At 40.9% G+C, this 15,843-nt stretch overlaps 1 protein-coding gene across 1 annotated transcript in view; it reads left to right on the forward strand.

The window, feature by feature from the left end:
* Positions 1 to 8,594: 8,594 nt before the first annotated feature.
* GPR176 (G protein-coupled receptor 176) overlaps positions 8,595 to 15,843 on the forward strand; it is a 151,382-nt gene continuing 144,133 nt past the window's right edge. The window contains exon 1 of the mRNA XM_006883028.1: positions 8,595 to 8,766. Within this exon, the coding sequence (XP_006883090.1) occupies positions 8,595 to 8,766 (172 nt within the window). The remainder of the gene's footprint in view (positions 8,767 to 15,843) is intronic.

Raw genomic sequence — 15,843 nt, forward strand, 5'->3', positions numbered from 1 at the left:
GTTCCAGTTTCTCCACAACCTCGCCAGCATTTGTTGCTTGGCAAGTTATCTTTTAAGGCATGTCATAAACTTAAAGAAAGTACAACAAAAGCTGTTAGACCATAGGCAAGAAACTCTCTCGGTTCAGGAGTTCCGGGAAAGGGGTCAACCCCACGCTGGGACAAGGAGCTGAGGCCACTGGTCTGCTCCCTCAGACATGCTTCGAGGGTAGCAGAGCTTAAGAAATCCTGATTTATGTCTTAACAAAACTAGCCAGTAAGAAAAACAGTTACTTTGTCCTCCTATAAAGTATTATTAATTATGTAAAAGTTCAAGAAAGTTACACAAATCTATAGTAGTCATAACATTTAAATCTAGACCAAGTGCAGTTGGAATACACACTAAGAATAGTGATCCCAGAAAAGCCAACTCCAGCGTTGTTGTTATTTGTTGTTTCGTACTGTGGAGTCACCGACCCATAGCTGACCCTCCAGTGGGTTTTCAGAGGCAGTTAATCTCTCAGGAGGATATTGCCCATCCTTCTGTGGAGCAGCTGGTGGCCTCAAACCATTTGCTTTCAGGATTGTAGTGCACCTACTTGTCACTAGGCCACCAGAGCTCCAGTGTATAGAGCTTTAACTCTGAAGATTTGTTCAAATATAATTAAACGACAACAAGTCCTATAAAGAGCTTGCATCACCGCAACCTACACCATACACCAAACTCTTTTACCCTGCCTAACATCACCAAACCTAACCCAGACTCACTTTGTCTTCTAGAAGGCCACATCTCTTCCTTCAATTACTTACTATATAAACTCCCTGCAACATAAAAATTAACACTGCATTCTGTTACCAATTGCCCTATCTGTCCATCTCTTTCTACCTCACCCAACTAAAAAACGTAAAGAAACCAGTATCTTCCACCAAAAACATCTCTCTTGAATCCCTCACCCTAGTGTACTTAACTACATCTTTTAGGTAATATGAATGAGAAGTCAACGCAGACTGGGTTCAGCTTCTCTTCAAACTTGACTTCTGGAAATACCTGAAAACAGGAAGCTGCCACCTCTTTGCCTGTGAACACAGCGTCTACTCCTACTCCTGCCTGCCAACCAATTGGACCTGGACCAATTGGACACGGACCTGCACTATAGCCTACCTACTTCCCGCTCTATCATATACCACCAACTCTGAACTAATACCTATCCTTTTGACCCAGCACATCAAACACAAACAACCACCATAGGATGCCTCCTTTTAGTGTCCATCCTAGGAAAAAATAATACGAGCTATTACTAAAGTTGCAGGCATAGGCATTGGCATCTCCCTAAAATCCAGCATGTCTCAAAAGCTCTCCAAGAGTCATTAAACAATATTATAGCTTGACTTATTAAAGTCCAAGAACAGATTAACTCCCTAACAGCAGTTGTATTACAAAATAGGATGTTAGTCTAGAACAGTAGAAAAAAGTGGTCTCTGACTTTCTCAGAGAAGACTGTTGTTTTTATACCAATAAATCAGGAGCAGTTAATAAAGAAATAAAGAAATTAAAAGACAAAGCTAACACTTTAAATGGGACATCCTAGCTCTTTTCTCGTTGTCCTCTTCCTTTTAACTACTGTTCCCTGTTTTATAAATTTTTTTCAGAAATTTTTAGTAGAATGCTTCACGGTCATCTTCAGAACAACCACTTAGGAACACATGAAAACTCCTCCTCCTTCAGACTTCCAACCCCAGCATAGCCCCCATCCAGCAGGAAGTAGCTAGAGACAACTCTGACCCTGCTCCCTACACCTTGTCTGGAATGTCTGGAATGGAGGAAGAATATAGCAGTTCCTTGCTCACTGCAAGCACTTAGCCCAAGGCTTACCCCTGACCATAACTTGAGGCCTGATAGGTCCTATCCTGGCAAGGTTACCTAGAGGGCCAGAACCTAATTAGGGCCTTCCCCCAAACTACTGAACAAACTACAATCCCATCAAAATCTCCTTAACAGCCCCTACAAAAAGAAACTGTTTTTGTCTGTCTGCACACCACTTAATAACGGCCTGTTGGCTACATGAGACCACTGTCTGTCTCTCTCTCAACTTCTTTTTTCTATTTAACACTAATACTAAAAGGATTTATGACCAAGACAATGGCTACATCAATACAATAAAAAGCAAGAAGCAGGCTATGACTGATTTTTAAAATTACTTATCAAAACTCACCTGACTACTTCCTTTGACAAGTCCCTTAGTTACTCTATTCCTAATTCTAATATTTGGACTATGAAAATAACAGAATTGAAGTCTTAACAAATGAGACCATGGGGCAGTTCCTGTTAACCACCTATTAATAACAACCAATTCCACCAGAACCCCCTTCTACATAAGACCTTTCCCCTAAGCTTCCCCACATTTCAGCAGGAAATAGTTTTTAGATCTCTGCCCCTTTACCCTTTAAGTTGGGAATAAGATTGAAAGAAAAGCAGTCCCATTTTGCTGACTTGAACCTACCCTAAGTGGTCCATGTATTCCAGAAAATAGATAACCCAGGTTAAGTAACTAGATAACCCAGGATAGGTAGATAGATAGATAGATAACCCAGATCAATCAGGGAGTGGTGAAATAATGGAAAATGGCCCCAGGCTCTTGAAACTATTGTGACTATCCCTACCCAGCCAACATAGAAAGGATAAATGCTCTATTCCTCTCTCTCTCTCTCTCTTTTTTTTTTTGTTGGGGCTGATGCCAATTGAAACCCCTTTCACCAAAGCATGAATTTTAAATAAACCATATTCACTATACCAATCTCCAGCAAGGAGCAGTCAGATTCTTGAGGATAAGTGTTTTTTATTTACTTGAAAGCTGGGTATAAACTGTTTGGACATTTCTGATTTTGTTAACACCCAAGTGTAAGGTGACTGGCTGTTTATGATTTCATTCATTAACAGTCAGCTGTAGGCTGGAAGCCTCTTACTGGTCCTAGTGGGTAAGACTTTGTATTTAAAAGTCTGGTTGGGTCCTGCCTGAATGTGAGTCTCCAGCTAGGAGCAGTTGGATTCTGTAGGATAAGTGTTTTTTATTTACTTGAAAGCTGAGTGTAAACTGTTTGGGTGTTTCTAATTTTGTTAACACCCAACTGTAAGCTGATAGGCTATTTCTAGTGTTAATTATGGTTGAGGAGAACATTGTTCTAAGTGGTATATTACTTATCTTCAGTTTTCTGTACTGAGATAACTTGGGGTTACTGTGAGACTGAAATCTGTGCCACTGGTGTGTCAAATGCCATTTGGGTTACCCAAGGTAGACAGGTTTGGTGGAGCTCCCTGACTAAGACAAACTAGGAAGCAGGATGGGCCAACTTCTTCCTAAATAACAGGCCTTTGAAAACTCTACGAACCCTAAAGAAGGAGGATAGTTATAGTAGTATAATGGTAAATCCCAGATTGGAAGTCAGTTGAGATAAGGAAAAACAATAACAAATGTCATTTAATAAATGGAACATGGAATGTAAGAAGTTTGAAAGTTGAAAACTAGAAATTGTTAAAAATTATATGGAACTCATGAATACCAACATAATAGACATTAGTGAGATGAGATGGACCAGCTCTGTGGCCATTTTGAATCAGATAATCATACGGTATACTATGCAGGGAAATAGAGGAAGAATGGTGTTGCATTCATAGTTCAAAAGTCAATTTCAAATTTCATCCTGAAATACAATGTGGTGAGTGATAGAATAACATCCATATGCATACAAGGAAGACCCATTAACATGACCATTATTCAAATATATGCTTCTACATCTAGACCCAAAGAGGAAGAAACAGATTTTTTTTTTAAATTTTTTATTTTTAATTTTTTTTTTTACAGAGGTTTTGGATTTCCATTCATTCATTGCCGCAATTTTCTCCCTTCCCACCCCTCCCCACCAGCTTGCTTTCCCCTCCGAAGAGAGGGGGGAAAAAAAAGAAAAAGAAAAAAATTCCTTCATTAGTATACAATTCCCACATCCCTTCCCCCCACCCCCCACCCCGAGTACACTTCTCTATGCAACCTTAATTCTGGATTCCTGTGCTAACCATAATACTCAACCATATATCACTTCTAATCTGTTCTTTCCCACATCTGTTTCAATACAATATACATAATTTATCCAGTTTTTTTCTGTCATACCCCCACCCTGATGTCAGACCCATTCTACAACAGTGGCACCATGCAGTATTTGTCCCTTTGTGACTGAGATATTTCACTCAGCATAATGCCCTCCAGGGTCACCCACTTTGAATAATATTGCATGAGTTCCTTGTTTTTCAATGCTGCGTAGTATTCCATTGTGTGGATATACCACAGCTTCTCTATCCATTCGTTTGTTGATGGGCCCTTAGGCTGTTCCAACTCTTTGCTATTGTAAACAAAGCTGCAATAAACATGGGTGTGCATATATCTGCTTGGATGGCAGACATGGTCTCTCTGGGGTATATTCCCAGTAATGGGATTTCTGGGTCAAATGGTATCTCTGTTTGCAATTTTTTGAGAAAAACGCCACACTGCCTTCCACAATGGTTCCACCATCTTACATTCCCACCAACAGTGAATAAGAGTTCCAGTTTCTCCACATCCTCGCCAGCATTTGTTGCTTGCAGATTTTTTTTTACCAAATTTACAGCCCAAAATTGACTGAATGCAATCAAGATGCATTAATGATAACTGGTGACTGGAATGCAAAAGTGGAAAACAGTGAAGAAGGAATAGTAGTTGGAAAATATGGGCCTGGTGATAAAAATGAGGCTGGAAATACAATGACTGAATTTCGTATTTACAATGATTTATTCATTGCAAATAATTTTTTTAAAAGACACAAATGATGACTTTACACATGTATCTCACGTGATGGGCTGCATGTGAATCAGAGTGACTACATTTGTGGAAAAATTGTTGGAGAAGCTCAATATAAACAATCAAAACTAGGCTAGGGGTGTACTGTGATTTAGATCATCAACTACTCATATGTAAGTTCAAACTGAGGCCAAAGAAAATGAAAATAAGTCCACAGGAACCAATATATGATCTTGAATCAATTCCATCTGAATTTCAAGATCATCTTAAGAATAGGTTTGAGGCATTGAACACCAATGATTGAAGACCAGATGAGTTGTGGGATGATACTAAGGATATCATCCATCAAGAAAGTAAAAAGTCATTACAAAAACAAAGGAAAAAGAAAAAACCGAAATACATGTCAGAATAGACTCTAAATATTGTACTTTAGCATCAAAGAAGCCAAAACAAAAGGAAAATATGTCAAAGTGAAACAACTGAACAGAAGATTTTAAAGGACAGCTCGGGAGGACAAAGCAAAGTGGTGTTACAGTGGAATGTGTAGAGCTGGAATTGGAGAATAAAAAGGGAAGAACTTGCTCTACATTTCTCAAGCTGAAAGAGCTGAAAAACTTAAGCCTTATGTCACAATATTGAAAGATGTTATGGGCAATGTATTGAATGACCCAGAATGCATCAAAAGAAGATGGAGGGGAATACATGGAGTCATTGTACCAGAATGCATTGATTGACAATGAAAAATTTCAGGAAGTACCATATGAACAGGAGCCTATAGTAATAAAGGAAGAAGCAGAAGCTGCACTGAAAGCATTGGGGGGGCAAAAAAAAAGGCCCTACAAATCAATGGGATACCAACTGACTTATTTCAATTAACAGATGCAGCCTTGCATGTGCTTACTAGTCTATGCCAGCAAATTTGGAGGACAGCTTTCTGGGCACCAGATTGGAGGAGGTCTATATTTGTTCCCATTCCCAAGATAGGTGATCCAACTGAATGTGGAAACTACTAAATAATATCATTAATCTCACATGTAACCAAAATACTGCTGAAGATCATTGAAAAATGGCTAGAACAGTACAGGGGGAAGTTCTCCTTGCCAGAAGGAGGGAGCATGGTAGTGTGAGCGCAGGAGTCGTGGCAAGCTTTTGGAATCGACTGCTTTTCCGGGCATGCATTTGACAGTGCAGGTGGTATAGCACTGGTCTGTGCATTGCTGTACAGAGGTAACTCGTGGTTGCTGTGATGCTAAAGACTGTGACAGTGATGTGCCAATCGTGGTAATGGGTACCCATGGTGGACAGTGTTGGCTGGAGCTTCCCGACTAAATCAAGCCTGGAAGCAGGAGCGGCATCCACTTCCAAAATGGCTTGCCTCCGGAAACTCTATGTACGAACAGTGCCCAGGCCGTTTGTTCATAGGGTCGCTATGAGTCGTCTACGATTTGACGGCATCAAACAACAACAACAACAACAACAACAACAACAGAACAGTACAGAGATAGGGAACTGCCAGAAGTTCAAGCAGGATTTAGAAGAGACTGTGGCACCAGGTACAACATTGCTGATGTCAGATGGATCCTGGCTGAAAGTAAAGAATACGAGAAGAATGTCTAGCTATATTTTATTGATTATGCAAAGGCATGTGACTGTGTGGATCATAACAAGTTGTGGCTGACATTGAGAAGAATGGGAATCCCAGAGCACTTAATTGTGCTCATGTGGAACCTATACCTGGACCAGGAGGCTGTTGTGTGAAAAGAGAAGGGGAACACTGCATGATTTAAAATTGAGATGGGAGTGCATCGGGGTTGTATTATTTTTCCATACCTAGTCAATCTGTAATCTGAGCAAAGTATACAAGAAGCTGGACTCTATGAAGAGGAGTCTGGCTTCCTTGCTGAAAGTGAGGACTTGAAAACTCTGCAGTTGGGACCTCTCCAAATTATTAAGCAGTAAGGATGTCATTTTGTGGACAAACCTGTGTCTGATTCTGGTCATAATATTTTTGCTTACTTGCTAAGCATCTGAGAGCTGGACAATGAATGATAGAAAAAGAATTGACATCTTTGAGCTGTGGTGTTGGAGAAGAGCACTGAAGATCCCATGGGCAGCCAAGAGAACAAAACAGATATGCCATGGAGAGGGTGCAGCCGGAGGGCTCTTCAGAGGCAAGAATGATGAGGCTTCACCTCACATGCTTTGGGCATGTTGCTAAGAGGGGCTATATTGGAAGGCTGGAGGGTCAGTGAGGGAGAGGAAGACCCTCTACTAGGTGGAATGAGACGGTGACTGCTTGGGTGTCACAAAGTGTGGGGATGGCACAGGATGGAATAGGGTTCAGATCTTTTGTTCATAAGGTCGCTTTGAGTGGTATTTGACTTTGACAGCACCTAACAACAACAACAACAACAGCAGCAGCAGCAAGGCTAGGGTTGCTTTTGGACTTGATAGTGAGTTTGGACCTTTCACCTATCAACAGCTAAAGCCAGAGAGGAGGAAAGAGGATTCCTAAATGTTGCAGTCTGAAATTGACCAAACATGCCATCAAAGTGCACTAATAATTGGTGACAGTAATGCAAAAGTTGGATACAATGAGAAGGAACAGTAGTTGGAAAACACAGACTTGGTGGCAAAAATGAGGCTGGAGAACAGATTTTGTATATTCGTGGGACACAGGTGTTGGCGACGCGTAATTATAAATCTGCCCTTGCTGACCTGGTAAAGAGCGGAAACTGCGGTAGTAATACAACAGGAGAAGCACTCCACGGGAAGCCACTGCGACCCCCTCACCTCCCACACTCCCTGCTCAAGTACCCACACTCCACGGGCCAAGATGGCGCTCTCCCGGCGGCGGGCTCGGCGTGGGGCGGGGCCGCGCGCGTCACGCGTCCTCCCCGGCGGCAGCGCGCCCCCAGCGGTCCCCGGCTGGCGAGCGTAGATCTGCGACCACGCAGACGGCTCCTCTGCCCGCTAGGGGCGTCCTTCCCTGTCCCCGCACAGCTGCGAAGATCTCTCCCAACCCCGACAGCCCAGCCAGTGCGGGGCCAGAAAAGGAGGCGTCAGGCAGTGCTCAGGCAGAGAGGCTGCGTATTGGGATCCTCTGCAGCTGCGGAAGATCGGAGTACCAGCGAGGGGCAGGGCCTGAGGAGACCCTCCTGGCAGCGGCCTGGCAGGAGAACAAGGCTGCTGGGGAGATTCGGGGAATTCTGCCCTGGCCATGGGCGCCGTCGGAGACTTGGGGGTCCCCTCTGAGCTTCGACCACTTGCTTTGGGCATTTCACCACTTTCCCATCTCCATCCCTTATTTCGCCTGGCAGGAGTGAAAAATAGCTTCAGCCAAGTGTTCTCTCCCCTCTAACGAAAGAGTTCACCCGTGGAGACTTGAGAGAGATGCCTTGCCCTGCTGGGGGTGGCGGGAGCGGAGGCCCTCCTTGACCATCCAATGACTCCTGCTGTGTCTTGGCGCCTGCTAAGTGGGCTCGGCCGCGCTGGTCCCCGGGAGGAGGGACAGATGCCGCCGCTTGGCAGGCTCTGACCTTGCGGCTTTCAGGAGGCTACTGACAGGGACCCTGGAGGGAGCTAGCATGGGGCGCGGCCTCGTCCCCCTCGCTCCCCGCCTCCCGGGCGTTGGGGTTGGCGATGTGGAGACGTGAGGAGACCCGCCGGCCTTCCCGGCGTCACCAGTACTCCACCAGGCACCCGCGCGTCGCTCTCGGCGAGGAGAGGCAGGGTGCGGGGTTCCGAGGCGGGGGGCCGAGAGTGAGCTGGAGCCCCAGCCGCAGCCGCCATGGGGCGTAACGTGAGCTGGGTCTTCCCGAACGCGAGCGAGCGGCTCAACGCGACGGGCGCGGAGGAGGCGGGCGCGAACAGCAGCGTGCCCGTGGAGCCTGGCGAGGCGCAGCTGTACCGGCACTTCACCACCACCGTGCAGATCGTCATCTTCTTCGGCTCGCTGCTCGGTAAGCCACCCGTCGGGGCGCCTTTCTCACGGGGTTCCCCGAGGGCACCGGCTCGCCAATCAGGGCACGGACCGGAGTCACCAGAGCTGCAGTGGATTTCGGGGTGCTTGGGAAGTGCACTTAGGGAAAGGTTTAGGAATCTGGGAATTAATGCAGTGAAGTTAAAGTTAAGCAGGACGGCCAACTTCAGCTCTCACACTGGAAGCAGAGGAGTTCCAGGATTCTGTGTTGGCGCGAGGCTCAGTGCCTGGCTTAGGTGAAGAGTAGCCTTCGCAGGTGGACCTCACGCATCCGGATGGGATGGGATGGGTGCAAGGTTTACACATCATTAATTCCCAACAGGTGCTTCGGTGGAGCTCTGCTCTTATCTCTTACAAGTAGCAAGGAAGGAAGCTTCAAGGGTAGTTTGTTGCTGATGACTGGAATACGTGCTATTTGCTATTTTAAAGATGAATTTGGCGCTCGCATCCATTATTACCTATAAAATGATCTTTGTTTTATAAGATCATAATGTATAACAACAACCCTATTTTGTTATTTGCATCTTTGGAATACCGACCTGCTGTTAAGTTAAACTCTTATGTTGCCTTTAGATATTTAAAATAAAAAATCCCAACGCAAACTAAGACTCACTCAACTTCTCCACCCATGTTTTGCATCAAATAAAGATTGAAGACAGAATTAAAACATACACTTACACACATACATTTAGGTCAGCTTGTAGTGTAAAGAAAAGAAATGAGAGACTAGTAAAAACATTTGTCTCCTGCTGTGAGAATTCTGGATACTCCTGGTAGCTACCTACACTTTAAATGACATATGATACAACCAATATTGATTTGTACCAAGATATAGTAAACATACTACGTGTACATATGTGATCTCTTTTAAATAGCAATTCTCTGAGTAGCATTTATGAGGATGAGCAGTCTTAAAATGTCAAGGTAGAAGTGAGTAATTTTTTGTACACGAGAATTCTCATGGAAAATTGGATAAAAAGGCTATATTTGGAAGATTTCTGAGTATTCGGAATTTCCCTTCATAATTTCTCTCTTGGATCATCCTACCACACACTTTCACAATATCTGCCTTCCAGATTTCATCATGAGAGCGTTTTCATCATTTCATGGTGGAGTAGACAGTGGGCTATTTGTGGAGTGTATGAGTCTGTTTAAAGCTGTGTTTTTATGAATGGAATGTTAAATATGCATCAACAAGGTAAGAACCCGTGTTCCAAAGACTTTCAACTCATACTTAATAAACCACTTATTGAGCACCTACTAGATTCAGTGCATTGTGGATTGTCGATTTGGAGTTCAATTTCAGTAAGGTAGTACCTGACTGACGTGAGATTCGGTCCTGATGATGCCGCTGAAATGTCATTCTGATATAAATTGAAAACCTCATTTTAAGAAAGTTTTCATTGTTACTGCCTTTTATTATTAGTATCTTTATACATTTCCTTCTTATTTTGGGAGAGGTTGCCAAGGGAATAAAAATAACATCAGCAACGTTGTAAAGAGTTCATACTGCTAATGATAAGATGTAAAGGGGGGGAAATGGGATGTGGGAACCTTAAGTGCTAGTGGTAGGGACGTGAATATGTAAAAAATTGGATACTACTTGTATTGGTATATATATATATATATATATATATATATATATTAGACTTCCTTATAAGTGAATATACATTGAGTTCTGATACTTGTGTGTCTGTTTTTAATAAAGGTTTAGTGAAGTTTTGTATCTATACTGGAACTTGAGCTGTTTCTAGTCCTAAATGGTAGAATATTCCCTCTTCCAACTAACTGTTGCATTAGGTCCTAGGAATAGTACTGAAACGAAATTCCAAAATCTGGATCATGAAGACATGGCTCTTAGAGAATTGGCCATATAAAGTACTTGATAAAGAAGAAATAAACAAAACAAGCCATGGGCAGAGGCTTCATATACTTAGAAACGACAGGAAAGACATTAGTGTTTTGGTGTTATTTAAAACTTCACTTTGGGATAGATATAGCTTCAGCCTATCCACTATGATAACCCCTCCTCCCATTCCCCTATTTATCATAAAACTACTTAAATTTAAAAATGTATCTCCTCAAGCACTTTAATTTTTGAATGTTTGTTTTAATATGACTTGCACATTGGGTGGTGATCATTAGATCATTACAAACAGTTCTGGTGGATGATGCTGATTTAGATTATAGACCTAAGAGCTATCTGACTTAGAATTATTATTTTCATTTAGCTTTTGCATTTTCTTTTGGAAGAAAATAAGGTATAATATTGTTTAAAAAATTGTAATGACTTTGGAGACACTTAGAATTATATCAACCATTTCTGCAACTAGACTCACCCTTACTAGTGTTCCCAGGTGTGATGCAAACAATTATATGATAGGCAAATAACTGAAAGATTGGTGGTTGACTATGAGACAAAAGGTCTGATTATCTACTTCTGAAAGGTCATATCCTAAACCACGGAGTGAGTAGGTCTATTCTGCATGCATTGAGTCACTCCTAATCAGAATCAACTTGAGGGCAACCAATAACAACAGCTAACATGAACATAGTGCCTTTTAGGTGACAGGCATTACTTTAATTGTTTTCATCTGCTTCTGAATCCTTCTGAGAACTCTATAAACTTATAATACTGTTAATATATTCATTTTACATAGAAAGTGAGTGAGATACAGAGAAGTAACTTTTCCATAGTCACTGAACAAATAAGTAGCAGTTGATTACACCCAGGAGGCAATGTGTGTGTGTGTGTGTGTGTGTGTGTGTGTGTGTGTGTGTGTGTGTGTGTTTACAGTATTGTCAGTATTGTTTGATGTTCCTACAATGCAGTTTATTGTTACTGTTTAGAAAACGTCAATCTTTTTTCTTTCTGGACGAATTTTGTAACAACGAAGTATACATTTTACACTGATCCTTGCAATCCAATGCAATCAAATGCACATACAGACCCTAGTTACCTAGTAGGTAAGGAGTTACATTGCCAAACCAAATGCAGTGCAAATCCGCCAGCTTCTTTGAGGGCTCTTCAAAAGGAAGGTAGTTTCCTTCCATGCTCTTTACAGTCTTCTGAAAATCTGGATGGTAAGCCATGAGTCAGTGCTGACTTGAGAGCAATGAGTGAGTGAGTAAGTAAATGAGTGAATGTATGTAGCCTATTCTAGGTGTGCAGCTATGGCTAGGTCCGAGTCAGGAACCTAGAGCAGGAAAACTGGCACAACATTGTTCCATCGTGGGCAGAGCCATGCTTTAGATAGAAAGGTGGGGAAACAAATGAGATAATTGATAACTTTACCTCTGAAGAAAAAGGTAGGAAGAAGTTTTCCTGTAATTTGATTCAAAAAAATTTGAATACTATTGAACTAGAAAGCAGAGCATGTATATAAAGTACATAGCAAAATAACTTCAAAACACCAAACCCAAACAAAGCCAACCCAAAATCCTCCAACACTCAAACGCATAGTGTAGATTCCAAATCAAGAAGACCCTCCCTTGGATTTTGAAGCAATAAATCTTAATAGGAGCCCAGTGCCACATCTTTCTCCCTTGAAAGGGCTGATGGGTCCAGATCACCAGCCTCTTGATTAATGATCCAACATGTAAACTCACTGTGCCATCAGGACTCGTTTCATAGGAGAAAGTCGAAAATAATGTTATTTTGCTTCCCAAATCCTGCATGGTCATGTAATTTATGTTGAATTTAGGGATCCCTAGGCAAATCTGCAGTTATTTCTACATGACACTTTAAGCAATGTACACAACTGCTTTTGTGAATATCTCCAAAAAGAAGACTTACTTTCCAGCTGATATTTGGTTATATTTCATTTGGCTTAGAGAGTACGAACTTTTCTCCTCACATTTTACTTGGATCTCCTAAGTGACAATTCCATTCCTTTTTTATTCTCAGAAAATACATAAATATGGATAAGTTTCTAGAAATCAGGTCAGAAAACTTAAGCAAAAGTGAATAGCATTATTTCTGACTTCATGAGAAGTTTACCTGAATTTTAACATTGCCTTGTGTACTTCTTACTTACTGACAGTCTTGATTGACTATTCTTTAAGGATTTACCCCATACTGGCATAATTCCATACATTGAATTATCCTGGTAATGCCAACTGGGTCCCAGAGCTTAAGTTCCAAAGTCAGACACGTATAATGAATTTCAGGGATAGAAGTAATTTTTTTTCTATAATTATATTTTATTAATTTTCATAAACATTTACAGAGATTTTGGGTTTCCATTCATTCATTGTTGCACTATTCTCTCTACCCTCCTCCCAGTTTGTTCTTGTCCAAATGCCACAGTGCTTGTCAAAGCCAGTTCTGATTAATCTTCTTTGTCAGTGTGTCCTTTGCCATTCCCTATCACTCCTCCCTGAGAGAGACTTCACCCTGAGTCATAAGGAATAGAAGTAAATTTGAGAAGTATTGTTTATGGAGCCTGAAAACAGAGAAAAAGCAGTTTATTAGTAAAAAAGATACTCATGTTGTGTGGAAGAATAATTTATATGCTTGAAAAATGCATTTTAAGGAAAATGCAGTTGAATCTAGAATAGCCTATGAGAATTAGACAACTCTGTTTATTTCTTCTGTCACCAAACATAGATAAATAAGTTTTTTTCTACTTTGAAAGAAATTCAGATGAATCTTCATTGTTCTCTCAAAAGAATGTCTTCTTCATTGGCATTTCCAAAGCAAGCAAACAAACACCTCAAATTCATTGCCTTTGAGTTGATTCTGGCTCATAAGGACACTCTAGCACAGAGCAGAAAAGCCTCATTGAATTTCCAGGGCTGTAAGTCTTCACAAAGGTAGACTGCCACATTTTTATTCCATGTAACAGCAGGTAGATTGGAACCATCAGACTTTTGACTAGTAGCCAACATTTAATCCATTATATCATTGATGCCCCTTTGGGATTTCTAGAGGTCTAGTATTATGTAAAAATAATTTTTTGTACTGTTGATGTCCTGAAGCTGTGGGTTTTTTTAAAAAAATTATTTTTATTTTATATTTGTTTGCATACAAAATTTGTATCATTGTATTTTGTTTGTATATGTTGTGCTTCATGCACTCTCCACCTACACATACTTTCATAGATCATTGTCATACATTGTGTTCCATAAAATTAATCACCATTGATCCATGCCCACCCTTACCTCGCCTTTTCAGATCTCCACTGGGTCTTTCCCAAATCCTTTGACCCCCTCCCTCTGCCTACCAAATCTGTGACTTTGAGATTTCCTGCCCTTCCCACATTTAGCCCCTCTCCCCACTCCCCTTCATACTTTGGACCTTTGTACACATCCTACTAGTAATCCTTTTATCTTTACAATAATGGTTTTATGCAGTATGAGTTCACTCAACATAATCCTCTCCAGACTTTCCCATCTTATATTTTTCAAAATCATTGCTCCTGAATGCTGCATAGTAATTCATCATGTGAATGTAACACAATTTCTCAATCCATTTGTTGCTGGATATTTGAGCTGTTTCCCCGCACCCCCCCCTTTGTGAATAATGTCCTGCAGCTGCTTTGAAATCTGTTTTAGTGGGGGAAATCCCTCCCCACCAACTTGGAATAATTGCAATTTCCCAACAATGGGGAACATTATTTACTGTATTGAAAATGAACTAAAAAATGTATATACTAATGTTCAAATAATGTCTTTTGTAGCTTTCAGTAAACTAGTTTTCTTTAGCCTTTTTTTTATGTAACATCTTGGGATATCTTCAGATACACTGTGGCTGTAGAAAGAGGATCAAACAATTTAAATTCTCCCTGAGTAAGTATATGGTGCATACCATTTTCAGTGTAACACTATGAAGTCCAATACTAAAAAATGATTTGGGATCACCAATTCCAACACATGTCTTGTATCCTGCTTCTTAAGGTGAATCCTTTTTTCTCCCTTTCTTGAAATCACTGTTCAAGTGCCTGGAGAACGGGATTTCTCTCTTGTGCTTTGACCTGGAAAAATATCAGTGGTTGTGAGCTGACAGACTAGATGTCTGCTGTCCTTATTATTAGCACAGTGCCATGCTTGCTATTATTGGAAGAATTTAAGAGATTTTTTTTTAGATGCCAGTTTGATCTTATTTAAAGAAAATTTGGGCTAAAATAATAGAAAAAGGTATGTATCCTACTTTAAAATTCCAGTAAATTAATTTTAAATAAATAAATCAGTCTCCCTTCGTCTTTCCATGCTACCATTTGAGTGGTTCTTATTTTCTTAGTTTAGCTCCATAGTGAGCCAAAAAGACTTATTGTCATAGAGTTCATTATGACTTTTAGTGACCCTATATGATCAGGTGGAATTGCACCATAGAGTTTCTACAGCTATAATCTTTATGGAAACCTACTGCCATATCCTTCTCCTACGGATCAGCTAATGGATTAGAACTACTGACCTTTTGTTTAGCAGCTCATTGCCTAACTGCTATACTATCAATGCTCCTAGTTTTCAAATTGATGATCCCCACATGGAGATTCAGCTTGTCTGGAGATTCAGCTTGTCTGGTTTGATTATGTATGGTGGTTTTTGAGGTATTCACTTTAAGAGAAAAATTGGGAACTGACTTGAATCTGTTCTGCAGATAGTATGGTAAACACCATTTTGGCATAAGCTTGTTTAAAACCACTTTTCAAAATTGCATTGGATACCAGTAGTACTCATGGGACAATGTTAGGGAAATATACTTGTATTTTGATTAGTGGAATGGACTAGAAAATTTTTGGAGGTGCCATAAAGTCAACTCTGACTCATAGCAGCCTTATGATCAACATATCGAAACCTGTGCTGAAATTGCATTGAATTTGTTTATTGCGTTTGGTAGGATTGTCATTTTCACAATATTGAGTCTTCCTAGACAAGAGCAAGATATATTCTTCCATTTCTCCAGGTCTCTTTTTGTTTCTGGTAATAATTTCTTTGAATAGATCCTTTGTGCTCACCAAATTGTACCAAGAAATCTGGAGAACAACCACTTGGCCAACTGACTGGAAGAGGTCTATATTTGTTCCTATCCCAAAGAAAGGTGACCCAACAGAAT

The sequence above is a fragment of the Elephantulus edwardii genome, unplaced genomic scaffold (assembly GCF_000299155.1).
Source record: "Elephantulus edwardii isolate Elephantulus edwardi_28Jun2011 unplaced genomic scaffold, EleEdw1.0 scaffold00026, whole genome shotgun sequence".
Lineage (NCBI taxonomy): Eukaryota > Metazoa > Chordata > Mammalia > Macroscelidea > Macroscelididae > Elephantulus > Elephantulus edwardii.